This window comes from Sphaeramia orbicularis, chromosome 13 (assembly GCF_902148855.1).
Source record: "Sphaeramia orbicularis chromosome 13, fSphaOr1.1, whole genome shotgun sequence".
Taxonomy (NCBI): domain Eukaryota; kingdom Metazoa; phylum Chordata; class Actinopteri; order Kurtiformes; family Apogonidae; genus Sphaeramia; species Sphaeramia orbicularis.
The window spans coordinates 36,896,384-36,915,867 of record NC_043969.1 but is presented as its reverse complement, the minus strand read 5'-3'; the positions used below and the strand labels follow the sequence as shown (position 1 = coordinate 36,915,867).

Here is a 19,484-nt window from a genome sequence, read left to right as displayed (position 1 = left end):
TTTATCATCTTTTCATGGTCATCAGATATGACCCATTTGGATGTTCAGAGGCTCCGTAGTTGCCGTGGAAACACTGTCATCTTGTACAACATTGATTCACCAGTAAAACCCATGGAGTTGGATCAATGACAGTGGATGGAAATGCTTGGTTTATGTTCAGTTAATGATAGATTTGAGTGAAAAAGCCACTTTTTCTGCAGTTTTCTCTGTTTTTGAGATAATAATCCTCGACTATAATCTGGGCTTTTATAAACATCTAAAAATCAGTAAATTAAATACAGGAAAATACCTGATTTATACTGATGAAATGCAAAACACAGAGGATAATTTTACAATAAATGAAGATAAATCGCTTGAGAAAGGTTAGATATAGAGAAAATTTCATTTGGAAATTGACACAAAAGTAGTGCTGGGTTTTTATGGGTTAAAATAAATTCATTCATTCATTCATTCATTCATTCATCTTCTGAACTGCTTTGTCCTTGAGAGGGTCATGGGGATGCTTGAGCCTATCCCAACTATCTATGGGCAAAGGCAGTGTACACCCTGGACGTGTATTAAAATAAATTACTACAATAAAATAAAATAATACATGTAAAACACAAAATACTCAGAAATCAATTTTTTGACACGTCACATTCTGCGCCTGAGTGAGTGAATGAATGCCATATATAGAAATACAACACTGGATTATCAAATTGTATGGTATGATTGTTTTAATTGATGTATATTTTGTATATATTATATTTATGTATGGTATGATCATTTTAAACGATGTATATTTTATACTTGTACTGCAATGTTGTGGAAGAGCCCAACCGGGGACTGGAGCTGAGAATTAGCACTAGCTATAAACTCTATATGCATCACATCAGCTGCAAACTTGTAACTATGTTTGACTGCATTTTCCCTGTCAAATAAACAAACAAACAAGCAAAAATTTGAAGTGGAATTTCAGCTCCAATTCCATATTTCTCTGTCTGATATGTGCTTTTAATCTCGTAAAATGCTGTATGTCCTAAACACTCAGATGTTTACAACTAACTCTAAGGTTGAAATCACTTCATACAGTTGCGGAAAAAATTATTAGACCATCAAAAGTCATCAAAAACAACCGTTATGCAATCAAGTACTAATTCCTGTGTGTATCATGTGACTAAAACAGACAGAAAAGAAAACATGAAATGCCTAACAATGCCATAGATATTGATGTAAGAACTGAAGTGATTTTGGTTATTATCAAGAAAACCATGGAAAATGGATAGATATCAGCTCTGAAATTAAATTAAATTTAATTATGAACTATTTTTGAAATGGCATACAACATGTACAAAACTGCCTGAGATAAGTAAGATGTTACTGTTGAATTTCTGACATATTTAAACACAGTTGCTGCCTCATGTCAAAGTGTCACCACTCTTATTTCTTTCCAAACATACCAGAAGAGGTTTGTACTCTCATTTAATTTCTTCAAGACTCAAAAGTCACTGTGTTTCTAAACTGCAGACAGGATATAACTAGTAAATCTGGTATATTATTTTATCTAAAAAAAAAAAAGTACTTATTTGATTAAATCCTTATAAAACTGGTTAAAATACTGTTTAATGTGATAATTGTCTTTTTTCAGTTATGTAATAATTAGAAATCCTAAAATACAGACACGGAAAAAAATATTAGACCATCAAAAGTCATCAAAAACAATAATTATGCAATCCAGTACTAACTCCTGTGTGTGTCATGTGACTAAAACAGACAGAAAAGAAAACATGGAATGTCTAAAAGCACTGTTTTTGTCAGTACAATGCCATAGATATTAACGTAAGAACTGAAGTGATTTGGGCTATTATCAAGAAAACATGGAAAATGGGTAAATATCAGCTCTGAAATGACACTATTATGAGCTATTTTTGTTGTTATCATTATATTTGACCAAACAAATGTACCTTTAGTTGTACCAGGCATTAAAATGAACAAGAAACTGCAGAAAACAAGGGCTGGTCTAATAATTTTTTCCCTGACTGTATTAGTATTATCTTCATCCTCAGTGAATTAAATGCAGCAGACTGTGATGGTGACCACTAGCTGGAGCTGTTGTTCTATTTGTTCACATTCATCCCTAGAAGGGCTGCTGCTCCTCTCATATGTTTATACACCATGTGACCACTGGGTGCTGCTGACAGCCCATCATCACCTTGTAGACGCCAACACCGGCAATAAGATGCAAAAGTAACCACAAAGACGCCTACATCAGCAAACAGACTGTATGCTACGGTATCAGTGTGATGCAACGCAGAGCAATACTTCAGATAGATTTGCAGTAGGTTTCAGTATTTTTTCATTCATACTTTATTCATTACTTTCCTTCAGCTCTTATCAAACGATCCACATGACGACGCATAAATAGTTCACAGTAAAGGTTAAGAGATCAATCGAATGATGCTGAGGTGTTGAAATCCATAAACTCACATGAAGTTGAAAGTTTTCCCACATAGAGAGTTCTGTCAGATTTTACACCATCAGTTCAAAAAAAAAAAAAACCTGACAGGGATCTTCATGGAAAAGACGACTTTCCAAAAGATTCAAAAAATTCAAAGTGTTTTATTTTCACGTGTACAGTAAAGAAATAGGTTTCCCTGTACAGTGAAAATCTCACTGAATGCCAATTTAATTTAAGATAAGTATAAAAGTATTAGTATATTCACTGGAAAAAAATCACTATCTTACCAAGTGTATTTTTCTCATTTCTAGTCCAAATATCTCATCGCACTTAAAATAAGACAGAATCACCTAAAGAGTAACTTTTCAGTGAGATATAAGAACTTATTTTCAGACAATAGATCTGGAAAATCTTATTTCAAGAAATCTTACCAAGATAATTTTCACTTGTTTCATTGGCAGATATTTTTTTTTGCTCAATTCAAGATTTTTTTTTTTTGCTTAATTCAAGATTTTTTTTCCTTAATTCAATAATTTTTTTTTTCTTAATTCAAGATTTTTTTTTGCTTAATTCAACATTTTTTTTTGCTTAATTCAAGATATTTTTTGCTTAATTCAAGATTTTTTTTTTTGTGTGCTTAATTCCAGATTTTTTTTTGCTTAATTCCAGATTTTTTTGTTTAATTCAAGATTTTTTTGCTTAATTCAATAATTTTTTTTTTTGCTTAATTCAAGATTTTTTTTGCTTAATTCAAGATTTGTTTTTGCTTAATTCAAGATTTTTTTGCTTAAATCAAGATTTTTTTTGCTTAATTCAAGAATTTTTTTTGCTTAATTCCAGATTTTTTTTGCTTAATTCAAGATTTTTTTTGCTTAATTCAAGATTTTTTTTTTGCTAAATTCAGTTTTTTTTTGTTTTTTTTTTTTGCTTAATTCAAGATTTTTTTTTTGCTTAATTCAAGATATTTTTGCTTAATTCAAGATTTTTTTTGCTTGATTTAAGATTTTTTTTGCTTAATTTCAGATTTTTTTGCTTAATTAAAGAATTTGTTTTGCTTAATTCCAGACTTTTTTTTGCTTAATTCAAGATTTTTTTGTCTTAATTCAAGATTTTTTTTTTTTTTGCTTAATTCAAGATTTTTTTTTTGCTTAATTCATGGAAAAAAAATCTGCCAATGAAACAAGTGGAAATTATTTTAGTAAGATTTCTTGAAATAAGATTTTCCAGATCTATTGTCTAAAAATCAGTTGTTACATCTCACAGAAAAGTGACTCTTTGGGTGATTATGTCTTATTTTAAGTGTGATGAAATATTTGGACTAGAAATGAGAAAAATACACTTAGTAAGATTTAGATTTTTTCCAGTGTTGTCTCATAGTCCTGTGAAGTGCTACATAAACTGCTGCTCTAAAAATGTAATTAATTAGGTAGCTTGATTGCTATTTCATAACTGTAACCTAAATTATCATTACTATAGACTGTGACTATTATCTGTTGCCAATTGTTGTTTATGTTTGTGTGACAAAATGATAAATAACTAATAAAAACTAAGTTATTTTGGTTATTATCAAGAAAACCATGGAAAACGGATAGATATCAGCTCTGAAATTAAACTCTTATGAGCCATTTTTGTTGTTATCATTATATTTGTCCAAACAAATGTACCTTTAGTTGTACCAGGCATTAAAATGAACAAGAAAATTGAAGAAAACAAGGGGTGGTTTCATAATTTTTTCCGCAACTCCAGCTCATGCTATCATTTTATGATCATTACAAGATTATTGCACTTTATTACTTGCTAAAAACTGTCAATAGAATTCAGTGTTTTCCCCATGATGTGTTTGATTCGTGGTGTATGTGAATAAAATTAAATGAATAAAATAAAATAAACAGCTTATGCATTTGTAAAAGTATAATTAAATTGCAACTTGAGTGTGTTTACTTCATTTTTAGGAAAAAAATGTGTGTATTATGTTCAGTGAAATGTTGATTTTCTTCAACTCGAACATACAAACATGAACTAATGTAAAAACAACACAATATCATCCACTCTACTGTGCATCGCTTATTACAAAACATCACCACATGCACACTTTAATTCATCATGTGTGATTTCATAATTGCACAGGCTGATGTACTGATTGGATTTCATTAATTCTGCATAAGTAATAACACTAATACAACTTCAGTGCAATATATTTAATGTAATACACTAGCCTCAGTAAACTATCTAACTGGATGACTGTTTACTCCTTTATTATGTAGCTCAAGGTCAACATGAAATACCTTAACACAGAAAAATGTCACATTTAAAACAGTCATTTGTGTGAATTCTACACTGAATGTGTTAAAACGCTGTCATTAGAGGCCTCTGGGTTTCCTCTGCACTTATGTAGATATAAAAACTGTCATGTGAATGGAGTTCTCCAGATGTCAGATGCCACGGGTTGTGAGCGCTGACAGTAATCACCTCTTAGCAAGTTTCAGACGTGAAAAGTAACACTTCTAGCACCAGTCAAACACATTTAACATCAAGGATCATGCTAATGTCACCCTGAATGAGGCGAGTTTCCAACGGTTTCAGTGTAGTATGTTATAGTTGTGCTCATAAGTTTACATACACTAGCAGAATTTGGGATTCTTTGGCCATTTTTCAGAGAATATGAATGATAATACGAAAACTTTTCTTTGACTCGTGGCTAGTGGTTGGATGAAGATGTTTATTATCAATTCAACTCTTTTTTTCCCACATTGTTCGTTTGTTTTCTTGTGGAAACATTGTGTTAACTGTAGGGGTGGGCAAGTTAACGCGTTATTACCGCGTTAACGCATTCATTAAATAACGCCGACAATTTTTTTTTAATCTCACGTTAACGCCATTTTATTATTGTTCTGCCTTTCAAGCAAGTCTTAGTTGATTTATACATACGGACTCTTATTTTGAAACTCATGCTTTTATTTTGCCGGTCTACACACCGGTGCTGTGTGTATGTGCAGCTGAGAGGAGAAAACCGGCGAACTTTACAAGTAATGCTGATGTTTAAGCTAATTTGTTTATGCAAGCAGTCGCAGATGGGTTGCTAATTCTTTCTGCAGGCTCATGCTAAGTTTATGTAAATTCATTGGTTGTGTTTAAGTATAATATGTCAGCCTTTGAACTAACCTTTACTCATTTACGATGTGAATGTTGTATTAGCAGTCATTTTATCTCGATGCTAACTTGAATGGGAAAATCCATAGACACGCTAACGATTAGCATTTACAGGTTAATTAAAGATTTACAACGTCTTTTTATTCAGCAACAAAGGCTCACATCAGAGATATTTGATACTATTCATTCTGACAACAACTGAACATAAAATACTCACAGGCAAACGTTTTTGGGGCCATACAAACAGAGTGAAAGAAACATGTCTGTTAGTTCTATGTCCGGACTGACTACGGTAACACGGAGAGGACAAAACATACGTTAGTGCAACTTATTCTGACCACTTCAGGGCCCCTTTTGCTTGCTTTGAACAACTGAACATCACATATTAATGGGCTTATTAGTATTAGTACTGATTAGTGGGCTTAAGACTCCTGTCAGTCACTCACAACTGTAAATACACTGGTGGGGACATAAACATGTGTAAAAGTAGTGGTTTTTTACATGAACATTTTCATTTTAAATGTCTTCAGATGGTGGGGTTGAGAAGGACACAGTTGTTTGGAAGCACTGACGTGCAATTATTTTTTTATCACCGGAGTACCTCCAGTCAGGAATATCGTTGAAAGGCAATACATGCTGTTGATGCGTTCACCCCCCCCCCAACAACTTAATCGCAGAAAGCCATGCGATTAATCTCGATTAAAAATTTTAATCGCTGCCCACCACTAGTTAACTGTAAATACGGTTAGGGCAAAATAAGTCTGAACTTCAGCCTAAACCAGTGTTTTTCAACCTTGGGGTCAGGACCCCACGCGGGGTCGCCTGGAATTCAAATGGAGACGCCTGAAATTTCTAGTGATTGATAAAAATAAAAACTTACTAATAAAAAATATATGGTGAATTGACAGAGACAATCCCAATCCATAAAAGACATGACAAACTGTGAAGCTGAAACTGAAGCACTGTGGTACTGTTTATCTGTCAAATGTTCATTGTGGTCGGTTTCAGATGCTGCAGCTCTTTCCTAATTCATAGTTTGAGTTCTTGTTTGTTCAGTATTAATTACACTGGTCTACAATTTTTTTAGAAATGATTTGCTTCAGACATTAAATGTGCTAAATGTTACGTATTTTAATAAGATTAATTGGAAAATAAATGACAAAAGTGCCGGTTTGCTGATGTTTTCAAAATATATGATTAAGTGTTATTACACATATATATTGGTTTATGTACATTTATATAATAGTTTTATAAATCTTCCACTAAATAGAACCTGTAAAGTGAATGTATTCTAATGTGCAGACAGTGTTTTGAAGTAGATCTCGTAGCTCTGAGACAAATATTCCTTTTGAGTCAAACCCATTCTCTCGTTAATTATTGGATTTCACATTTTGACCAAAGGCTGTATCTTGGAAAGTTCAGCCAACCAGCATTTTTGACTTGATTTTTCTTTATCAGTGACTCTCATGTGGTAAAATTTCATTACTTTTATTCTGGAAGCATTTTCCTTGTAGACCAGTGTTGTCAGCCTTGTAAATCCAAGCTGGACTGACTGTACATATCCTGACCAAGGAAAATAAAATTCTCACTTTGTGCAGTAATCTACACCTGGCTTTTCTGCCTCCGTCCATAATAATATACATTATATAGACTAAATGTGTCTAAAATTAACGTTTATTTGAAACATAGTATAGCAAACTATTACAGGGTGGGGAAGCAAAATTTACAATGAACATTTAGTTGTTTTTTCTCAGCAGGCACCACGTCAATTGCTTTGAAACCAAACATATATTAATGTCATAATCATACCTAACACTATTATCCATACCTTTTCAGAAACTTTTGCCCATATGAGTAATCAGGAAAGCAAACGTCAAAGAGTGTGTGATTTGCTGAATGCACTCGTCACACCAAAGGAGATTTCAAAAATAGTTGGAGTGTCCATAAAGACTGTTTATAATGGAAAGAAGAGAATGACTATGAGCAAAACTATTAGGAGAAAGTCTGGGAGATACTATTAAAGAAGAATGGGAGAAGTTGTCACCCGAATATTTGAGGAACACTTGCGCAAGTTTCAGGAAGCGTGTGAAGGCAGTTATTGAGAAAGAAGGAGGACACATAGAATAAAAACATTTTCTATTATGTCAATTTTCTTGTGGCAAATAAATTCTCATGACTTTCAATAAACTAATTGGTCATACACTGTCTTTCAATCCCTGCCTCAAAATATTGTAAATTTTGCTTCCCCACCCTGTACATGATCAAAAACAAATTAATTTTAGCAAAAAAAAAAGTCTCAGTTTTGAATGTCTGGGGTCGCCAGAAATTTGTGATGTTAAAATGGGGACACGAGCCAAAAAAAGTTGGAAACCACTGGTGTATATACAAACCTTAATGTCAACCTGGTTACTAACCCATCTGTTTTGTGTTTTGTTTTGTTCTGTCTGTTTTTTTTTTTTTTCTTGTGCTGAATGCAAAGCTGCTGAATACTTGAATAATTGAATCTCTCTCTCTCTCTCGCTCTCTCATTGGGATGTGCTGGTTCAGGACTTACCCAGTGGGGAGCATCTCTGCGGCGGCAGCGTGCGGCGTTGCAGGCTGGGGGCGTTCGGCGGCTGAGGGCGGTTCTGAGTTTGGGAGACATCAGTCTGAGCCACCGAGGGTTTATGAAGAGGTGTGTCATCACTGCCACTGCTGGGATCTGAGAGATATCAACGAACAGAAAATACAGTTATTTCATAGATAATAATAATAATAATAATAATAATAATAATAATAATAATAACAATAATAATAATAATAATAATAATAATAATGGATTGGATTTATATAGCGCTTTTCTAGACACCCAAAGCGCTTTTACATTATTGATCCATTATTCATTCGCTCTCACATTCTCTCTCTGGTGGTGGTAAACTACATCTGTATCCACAGTTGCCCTGGGGCAGACTGACAGAAGCGTGGCTGCCAATTCACGCCTACGGCCCCTCCGACCACCACCAAACATTCACACGCATTCATACACCATTGTGAGTGGCACTGGAGGCAAGGAGGGTGAAGTGTCTTGCCCAAGGACACAACGGACCGACTACATATGTATGTGGGATGTGTAGTGAGTGTAGACGTTAATGAACAGAAAACACAGTTATTTCATAGATTCATAGATTATGCATCTACATGTGTAATAAGTGTTATGTAAAAAACAAACAAACTAATAGACAGTGAAGTGTAGGTGTGTCAGTTTATGGGTGTTTAGAATGTCTTCCTTTTTCAGTCCAAATAGTACTTTTACTTTATAACCGATTCAAGTGTCAAATGACCTGGAATTATAAGTGTGTAAGTGTATAAGTGTCAGCTGTGATGAGAGCTGTTGAAGTCTCTAAATGCAAAGAAAATGAGCTTCAAATCAAATCAAATCAAATCTAAATGTATTTATATGGTGCTAAATCATAACACTTATCTTATGACACTTCACATTTAGAGCTGGTTAGCTGTTACTACTGTTTGTTTTGTTAAACTGTGTAAAAAATACATTTAAGTACATTAAATACATTCAAAAACTGGCATTAACATTTACATGGATGCAAGGATGAACTGAAAAGTGCTGGTGGCTGGTGCCAGAACACATCCTGTTGTTTTATGTGGTGAAAAATCTTTCATTTGGGTCATACTGTGGGAATGGAATGGGGCTGTGAAGAGTACACAACCTCCATTTTTCATGACTTTTTAAACTGAAATTTCAATGATTGCACAAAAATGACTGATTAAAGTAGATAAAACAGATACTAATTTGTCGGGAGTTGTAAGATAATAGGATTATGGGATGTTTAGCGAGTAGTTAAGTGAGTAGTAGTAGTAGTAGAACCATGTTTGTAAGATCCCCACCAATTCAACTGTACTTGTTCTAATACTAAACATGTTAATTATTCATTGAAACTGTTATCATGCCTCTGGCTGTCTACAGACGTTCAGACAAACTAAGACTAACAACAAAGCAGCGACAGCTCAAACGTTCCAACAGCACAGCCATGTATCTGTAATATAAGCTTCTGACTGTGTTTCAGGTATGATTTTTGCTCCGTGTAGCATTTGAGCCTGGTTTCCTTATTCTGTGTAAGTTAATAGTTACAGAACGGATAGCTCAAATTGCCAATCATGAAATATTCAGCTCCTCAATCAATAGCGGTGCTGACACATGCTAAGCAAGTCTGCAGTGTGTGGGAGAAAATAAGCACGAGTCACAGATAGAACGAGACGCTGTAGTAAATACACAATATGGTATCCTGTTTTTAACATCCTAAAATACACCCTGACTGACGTTTTTTTTTTATTCAGTGGGGAATTCTGCTTTAATGCAGTGGTTCCCAACCTTTTTTGGCTCATGACCCCATTTTAACATCACAAATTTCTGGCGACCGCAGACATTTTTTGGGCTAAAATTAATTTGTTTTTGATCATGTCATAGTTTTCTATACTATGTTGCAAATAAATGTTCATTTTAGACGACATTTAGTCTATATGATGTATATTATTATGGACGGATCCATAATAATATACATTATATACACATACATAACATAAACAATACCAAAAGCATCTCTGCTTTTTGCAGATGATGTTGTCCTGTTGGACTCATTGAACCTGGACCTTCAGCGTGCCCTGGGGTGGTTTGCAGCCGAGTGTGAAGTGAGTGGGATGAGAATCAGCAACTCCAAATCCAAGGCCATGGTTCTCGACCAGAAAAAGGTGGTTTGCCCTCTCCAGGTCGATGGGGAGTCTTTGCCCCAAGTGGAGGAGTTCAAGTATCTTGGGGTCTTGTTCACGAGTGAGGGAAGGATGGAGCGTGAGATTGACAGACGGATCGGTGCAGCGTCTGCAGTGATGCAGTCGCTGTATTGGTCGGTTGCGGTAAAGAAGGAGCTGAGCCCAGAGGCGAAGCTCTCAACTTACCAGTCAATCTATGTTCCTACCCTCACCTATGGTCATGAGCTTTGAGTCATGACCGAAAGGACAAGATCCCGGATACAAGCGGTCAAAATGAATTTCCTCCGCAGGGTGGCTGGGCGCACCCTTAGGAATAGGGTGAGGAGCTCAGCCACCAGGGAGGAGCTCGGAGTAGAGCCGCTGCTCCTCCACATCCAGAGGGGCCAGCTGAGGTGGCTCGGGCATCTGTTTCAGATGCCTCCTGGACGCCTCCCTGGGGAGGTGTTCCGGGCATGTCCCACTGGAAGGAGACCTTGCATAAGACCTAGGACACGTTGGAGAGACTATGTCTCTCGGCTGGCCTGGGAACGCCTCGGGGTCCCCCCGGAAGAACTGGAGGAGGAGTCTGGGGAGAGGGAAGTCTGGGCATCCCTGCTTAGACTGTTATCCACGTGACCTGGCCCCAGATAAAGCGGAAGATAATGGATGGATGGATGGATATTATGGACGGGGGCAGAAAAGCCACGTGTAGATTACTGCACAAAGTGAGAATTTTATTTCCCTTGGTCAGGATATGTACAGTCAGTTCAGCTTGGACTCACAAGGCTGACAATTAATACTGAACAAACAAGAACTCAAATTATGAATTATGAAAGAGCTGCAGCATCTGAAACTGACCACAATGAACATTTGAAAGAGAAACAGTACCACAGTGCTTCAGTTTCACCTTATATTGTATATATTATATTTCAGCTCATCATATCTTTTTTTATTAGTAAGTTGTTTTTTTGTTTTTGTTTTTTTTTTTTTGTTTCTTTATCAATTACTAGAAATTTCAGATGACCCCATTTGAATTCCGGGTGACCCCATGTGGGGTCCTGACACCAAGGTTGAAAAACACTGGGTTAATTTCTGCACTTAAATTAGATGCATTATAATGAGGTGAGATTAACAACACCACATCGCCTATTTCTGATGTCAAAACATCCTGGGCTTATCGTGTAAAACCTCCTGTGGGAACACAAACTGTCCTCGCTGCCACACTGTCTATTCACCTGAGACAGTCAGCAGATGCTTTTTGTTTTCTGCAGGCGACTCATTGAAACAGAGCCTGGGACTGGAAGAGTCTTGGCTGAGGCAGACGGCTGCAGGCTGACTCACACCGGTAAATGCCTGTTTCTACCCTGCATGAACAGCAGCACAAATCCATCTCCTGCTGCCAGCTTTCTCTAATCGGTCAGCGAGAGGCAAAACCGACAGAACTCTGGCCCTGACTCATTCAGAAGAAATTACAACAAATAGAGTAAGAATAATATGAGAATGGAAATTATTTTTGTTTGTACGTGCAGTAAACAAACAGCTCTAAATCTTCCATTTGTAAATATTTAGACCACTGTGCAGTCTCCTATAGTAGCCATTAAAACCTAATCAGAGCCAGAGTGTGTTTTGTCCATGCAGTGCATTCTGGGTAAAGGGATATTAACTCTTGTCTACGTACATTCAGACCCAGTAGGTGAAGCATAGATGTAGATTTCAGTAGGGATCAGGCATTAGGGGATCTGCATTTGTTACACCAATTAAGACATTACAACTTTTATTAATATTTTACTTTTATTTTGAAAAACTCTTATAATGTCACAAGTATTTCCTCAAGCATGTGTACAGCTGCAGAAGATACCAAGTATTTATTTATAATTTTATTGGTTTAATAAATAGAAATGTACTTATTTATTTAGTACAAAATCTTGTTTTGATCTGTTCCTGTTTCAAAATAAAGGCTCTGCAGCGTTTCATTAGATATGGAGTGAGTAAGGAATATGGAATGAATTTATTATGACACAGATTTTTTGTTTTTGTATGTATAAGTATATATAAGTATGTATAATAAGTATAAGTGACTTCTTGTCAGTTTTGTGAGTTTCTAAAAAAGACAATTGCAGTAAAAAAGTGAGACACACACCTGCAGTGACTGAAATCAGGCAATAACACCAGAGGGAAGTGATCTAAAACAGCAAAATGTTGAAAATAACTGGATTAGACTATATTATTTAATATATTAATTTAAAGTTGTAGAGGTGTATATTGTGTTTAACACCAGACATTTATCCATATTATTATTTTTTTTGTTTTATTTTGTTGTGGTGTTGGGTATCACTGGGTGTTATAAATATGTACAAGTATGTGGTATGTGCATGTGTACAGTATATGTACATGCATGTATATGTATATATATCTGTCACATGTGTGATATTGTAGTATGTGTTTATGTAAATTATATTTATATTTGTTTGTAATAATATAAAGCCAGAAACAAAATTATTTAACAATAAGTATCAGGCATTAGAGTATAAATATGTTTAGACTAGGGAGGTTATTATTATTAATAATTTAAGGAGAAGGGGTGGAAGTTTATAAGTTATACTTCTTCTCACTCCTTTTCGAATATGTATTATGTCTTATATTTAAATGTTTTGTTTGATTATTTATTATTCTTCTTTTTTGACATTCATATTCAAAATAAATACATCAATAAATCAATAAATTAAATCAAATATTTAAGGAGCCAGATATGGAAAAACACGATGAATATGACAAATGGATATTTTATGTTAAAGCCATAAGTCGTAAGCATTAATACTTTTATATTTAACTGATAGAACTATTGTTTGCTTGTTTTCTAATTAATCTTAGACTGTCACTAATTTATAAAACCATGCTTAGGTGAAATGTCAGAAAATCTTCCAACAGCAGATGTGATTTATTGACAGTGTGATACACATGAAAATAAACTTAATTAATTGGAATTTATTTTGGCTATATTTTGGTATAAAAATTCACATAAATAAAATATATTGTAAAATATGTCAATGTGAATATGAGACTTTTCAGTGCAGTATGACACTTAAATGTTTTTAGGCCGTTAAGAAAAGTTAGTAACAGCCACAAATAGAATCGCCCATATCAGTTTCTACTATATAAGGGCCTGCAGGGTAGGCCCCTCGTCATGCTGTTTATTAGCGCTTCATTAATAACAATAACTGGTGTAGATGTTTTTTGTAGCTGTAATTTAGACATTTTTAAGGCTATTAGGGAGAGTAAATACCTGAATGTGTATATTCCATTATCTAGTGCATGAGTTTCTGTTGTCCTTTATGTAAATATAGTCATTCCTACCATAAACTGATGACATAAATTAGTTTAGTTAATGTGTTTATAGCACAGAATAAACCGCTGAATGGCCCCACGTTAACGTTCAAACCAAACCTACACCCACGGATGACGATAAAGCACCTTAACACAATAAATGAGTCCATCCTGAGCGACTAAAATGGATGTGACCCATAAAATAAAGTGAAGTTTCAACAACATACTCCTCACACCGTCTATTAAATCTCCTCCTAGTGCAAATACAGGGTGGGGAAGCAAAATTTACAATATTTTGAGGCAGGGATTGAAAGACAGAGTATGACCACTTAGTTTATTGAAAGTCATGAGAATTTATTTGTCACAAGAAAATTGACATAATAGAAAATGTTTTTATTCTATGTGTCCTCCTTCTTTCTCAATAACTGCCTTCACACGCTTCCTGAAACTTGTGCAAGTGTTCCTCAAATATTCGGGTGACAACTTCTCCCATTCTTCTTTAATAGTATCTTCCAGACTTTCTCGTAATAGTTTTGCTCATAGTCATTCTCTTCTTTCCATTATAAACAGTCTTTATGGACACTCCATATATTTTTGAAATCTCCTTTGGTGTGACGAGTGCATTCAGCAAATCACACACTCTTTGACGTTTGCTTTCCTGATTACTCATATGGGCAAAAGTTTCTGAAAAGGTATGGATAATAGTGTTAGGTATGATTATGACATCAATATATGTTTGGTTTCAAAACAATTGACGTAGTGCCTGCTGAGAAAAAACAACTAAATGTTCATTGTAAATTTTGCTTCCACACCCTGTAAAGTAAAATAAAATATCTGTTTTATTCACCGTATGTGTCGTCTTTTATGGCTAATAAATACGATCACAAAGGCTTACAGTCAAATATACAGAACTAACAATGTGATTTATGCAACTTTAATTGCAGTGGATCTGGTGTGCACAGAATAAGACCGCATCACTAAGTAACATGTGCCAAAAGGAGATGCTCTCTAGGCAGGATGACTCACACGGCTTAGTTTTGACAGTGCAGCAGAAAATCCTGGCAGTAATTCTCACAATCCAACCAGTAGTAAGAGAGCACTGCGTGGTCATAATAAACCGCTGCTGAACTAATGAGACAGATGCAGTGGATATGTCACCACTATCCTGATGTTCAACATGACATCATCTTCTGACACTCATTCCTAGTCACAACATTTCATTTCATACATCCCTGATGAATGTGGCTGCATACTAATCTGCAGAGCTGCTCGAGCCAACAGCCTGAAGGGAAACACTGCCATACAAGATCCCAGTCGTGTATATCCCATAAAGATCCAAACATCAAACCATTGACCAAAACCATCATAATCAGAATCTCTTTATTGTCATTGTACAAGTACAACGAAAATGAGGTAGAGCTCTCCAATTTAGCGCAAGAAATTACAAGGCGCAAAAAAAAGACAGCAGAAGGCACACTTATTTACGTTAGGAAAATAAAAAAGATAGATCATGTAGATGTTCATAAAAGCTCAGACTAAAGTTGAGAATTATTATAAAACTGAAGAAAAGTTGACTTTTTCGGTCAAATATATCATTAACTGAACATAAACCAAGTGTCTCCATCCACTGTCATTGATCCAACTCCACGGGTTTTACTGGTGAATCAATGTTGTAGAAGATGACGGTGTTTTTATAACAACGGAGCCTCTTAACATTCAAATGGGTCATATTATTACCAATTATTTACATGTATCGATAGGATTAATGGATTAACGGGAATTAGACCAAAGACCCAAATATCCACAGGCGTCCTAAACCATCTATTAATCTAAACTGTTTAATACCTGTTGATCCATTAATCCTATCAATACATGTAAATAATTGGTGTAAAATACAGTTTGTCATCTTTTCATGGTCATCAGATATGACCCATTTGGACGTTCAGAGGCTCTGTAGTTACCGTGGAAACACTGTCATCTTCTACAACACTGCTTCACCAGTAAAAACCCATGGAGTTGGATCAATGACAGTGGACGGACACTTAATGATATACTTAATGAAATATTTTACTGAAAAAGTCACTTTTTCTCAGTTTTCTCTGTTTCTGATATAATAATCCTCGACTTTAATCGGAGCTTTTATGAACATCTACATGATCAGTGAATTAAATACAGGAAAATACCTGATTTATACTAATAAAATGCAAAATACAGAAGATAATATTATAATAAACTTGTTTTTACATTCAGTTAATTATATATTTTACTGAAAAAGTCACTTTTCTTAAGATTTCTCTGTTTTTAACCCTTTCATATATGAATTATGAGACCCTTAATCAAGATATTTTTTCTGAGTGTTTTTATTCCTCTTTAGGCGTGAAAAAAAAAAGCCTAACGAAAATTTTCTTCTGAACCTACTTTTCATGGAGCAGCAAAAATGTCCGCTCAGCTGGACACCATGCGTTTAATTTTTGAAGCAAATAAACATGTATTTACTGATATATTGTATGAAAACTATGAAATAAAAACATTTTTAATGCTTATTGTACGTAACTCATTTCTCTGACAGAGGTAGTTGTTTGTTTACTTGCTTTACTAGTTTGTCTGATAAATGAATTACCTACAATAATTATATGTGGAAGACAGTACGAACCTTTACCAGACATTTTTAATGCTGCTAATCTAATGTTTTCTCACATTTTAACACTCTAATACCGGTCATTACTCAATTTATGGCGAGATAATGCAAAAAAAAACCGACAACTTTTGTTGAAAAAAAATCTTAATTACAGATTAATAACAATAAAAGCAATTGATTTACACTTAAACATGTTACTCTAGATCAGGTTTATCAAGAACAGTAAAGTTACAGTAATGGTATGAATTGCAGTGTATGAGATGATGCATAAGCGTCCACTGTGTTGGCTGATACGGAACTAAAACAACAAAATCCATGAATATATAAGAGAACAGCTGTCGAAAAGCTGTCCACTGTAGTGACCACTATGCATGAAAAGGGTTGATATAATAACACTCAAATGTAATGTCAGTATGATGATTTAAGTACATGATCAATTGATTAAATATAGGAAAATACCTAATTTCCACTGAAAAACATGCAAAATACAGAGGATAATATTATGATAAATGGTGATAAATCACTTGAGAAAGGTGAAATAGAGAGAAAAAATTATTTGGGAACTGGGTCTTTATGGGATATACTGTCTGAGCTTCTCCCAAGTGTTATTTTTTCTTGTAGGTACTCATCTATTCATAGCAGAATGCATAGAATAATAATAAATCCTGTTGAAAAAATGCAGTGAATTTGCATACCTGCAGGGACCCTAACAAACAAAGGCAACAAGGCTAATTAAAAAGACAGAACGGACCACACTTACTACATGACTGCAGGCAGTGATGTTGTGCTGCTGTTTTTTGAAGAATCAGCGTTAAAAAAGGAACAAAGTAACCGAGTAACGAGTACATGGAGCTGGATACTGCAGTGGAAAAACAGATCCACCAGTAATTAAAGGGAAGAGAGGGAGTCAACGCTGGATTGTGCTCATCGGAGGTGTCCGACGGTAAAAACAGACAGACAGATAAAGTCGTCACACCACACCCCGAGTCTTTTTTCAACACGCAGAGCAGCCACCAGTCACACTCTTTTTTTATTTCTAGTATATAAATAGTGAAGAGGAGACTTCTGCAGACGTGTGAAGCACTGGCTTCGTCTGAGAACATGGGGGGGAGCACACAGGAGACACCAGCTGTTTTTTTTTTTTTTTTTTCCCTTGACTGAAGCAGCAGCTCGAGGAAGCCTCAGAATCAGAGATAGGCAACACTCAGCTGTTTAACACATGAGTAATGGGGGAACAGATGACAGGATTAGGCCATCATCATCAAAATGCATCAATCAGCACAAGTCTGGACAGATGCCACGGACATACTCACATCTTTATTGTAATTTAACATTTTAACAGGAGTATAACATCATACATAATGATACCTACACTGTAAGACCGGATGAGTTGAGTTTACTTAAAAAATTTGAGGAAACCGGTTGCCTTAAAAAAATTAAGTAATGAATAGTGAAAACTTGAGTGTATTAAACTTAAATGCTTGATTTGAATGGAATTGTTATTTTAAGTACAACACACTAAATGCCAGGTTAATTTAACTTAAAATTGGTTGCAATGTCAATTGCTTTGTGTAATCATTCGACTTAATATCATCAGTTCATTATATTCAATTCCAGATTGATTTAAATTACAATCATTTTGCAATATAAACTGCTTTGTATAATTATTCAACTTAATATATTATAGCATGGATGGAAGTTAGGCAGGAAGATAGCTCAGTGTAATTTGCTAGTATAGAGGTGCTTTTAATTTGGCAAGGCATAAAGATTTACATAGTACGATAACAACTGTAGATGAACAGGAAAGCCATTGTTTGGCCTATGGCTCTGACTCATGGTGCAGCTCTACAAAAATACAAATAAAATAGGACCAATGGCCCTGTAGTTTACCGGCCAAATTAAAAGCTTTGGGAAATGTATCCAGATGCCATTTATTATCACCCAGTTATGTGTATTTATTCTATTACAGAAATAGCCCATGTTTTGGTCATATTCCAATCAGATCTGTAAAAAATTCAAATTCCAACTTGATATCATTGATACTGATTTATTGGATCAGTCCACTTCCTATCTCTTATAATGGGAAAATTTTTCAAAGTCGCACCAAATCCAGAATCAGATCCAGATCGACATAATTTCAATACCTTGTGTTGACATCATCATACAGAAGCTGTATACCAAGTTTGAAGTCAATCAGAACTGGAGTTTCAGAGAAGAAGACGATTGAATGTTTTTCCCCATAAGAGCCCATGTTAAATTTTCCGTAAGTTCCCGGATCCAGAAGAAGAACCTGATCAGCATGTGGACATTATGTTTTGGTCATCTCCCCATCAGGGCTGGACTGTAGAAATTTACACTGGATATCATTTATATTTACTGAGTTACTGCATCGATCCACTTCCTATCTCTTATAATGGGGACATTTTTCAAAGTCGCACCAAATCCAGAATCAGATCCGGATCCAAATAATTTCACTAACTTTTGTTGACATCATCATAAAGAAGCTGTATACCAAGTTTGAAGTCAATCGGAATTGTAGTTTCGGAGAAGAAGACGATTGAAATTTTTGTAACGGACGACAGACGGAGACACACGACGACAACAGACGCCGCATGACGACAATAGCTTACAGCCTGTCGACCGGTAAGCTAACAAACACAAAAAGGCCAATAAACATTGGCATAGACACATTAAGTCCAAATTAACACTAACACCACAACCCCGCTGAACCCCTGCACAGAAAAAGAACACATTTTCAACAACATGCCCAATACCCACAATGCAATGCGGAGATAAAAAGGTGTGGTCATGACTAAAACTTAGTGATTTAAATCCATTCAACTTAAACTTTTCATACTTTCAACTATGTCAACAAATTAGTAGAATATACTTAACATTTTATAGTAATGTAATAAAACTTAAATCATTTAAGTACATTGTAATTAAAGCATTTTAGTAAATACAAAGTCCAGGCTTACAGTGTAACATGTCATTAATAATGACACACACTACTGGTGCTTTTATTCTGTTATTATTAAACTGAATGAATGAATCATTTATTTTTGGTTTGTATATTTATCGTTGCACTTAGTACACTGAGCAAAAATACTGACCACCCCTTGTTTTCTTCAATTTCTTGTTCATTTTCATTCATTTCTTTATTTATTTCGAGCATTTGTAGAATACAAGCAA

The 19,484-nt window shown here is 35.0% G+C and overlaps 1 protein-coding gene across 1 annotated transcript in view; it reads right to left on the bottom strand.

Moving 5' to 3' along the window:
* The window catches only part of mtus2b (microtubule associated tumor suppressor candidate 2b), a 93,252-nt gene that overhangs the window by 40,825 nt on the left and 32,943 nt on the right, over positions 1-19,484 (bottom strand). The window contains exon 5 of the mRNA XM_030153023.1: positions 8,142-8,288. Within this exon, the coding sequence (XP_030008883.1) occupies positions 8,142-8,288 (147 nt within the window). The remainder of the gene's footprint in view (positions 1-8,141; positions 8,289-19,484) is intronic.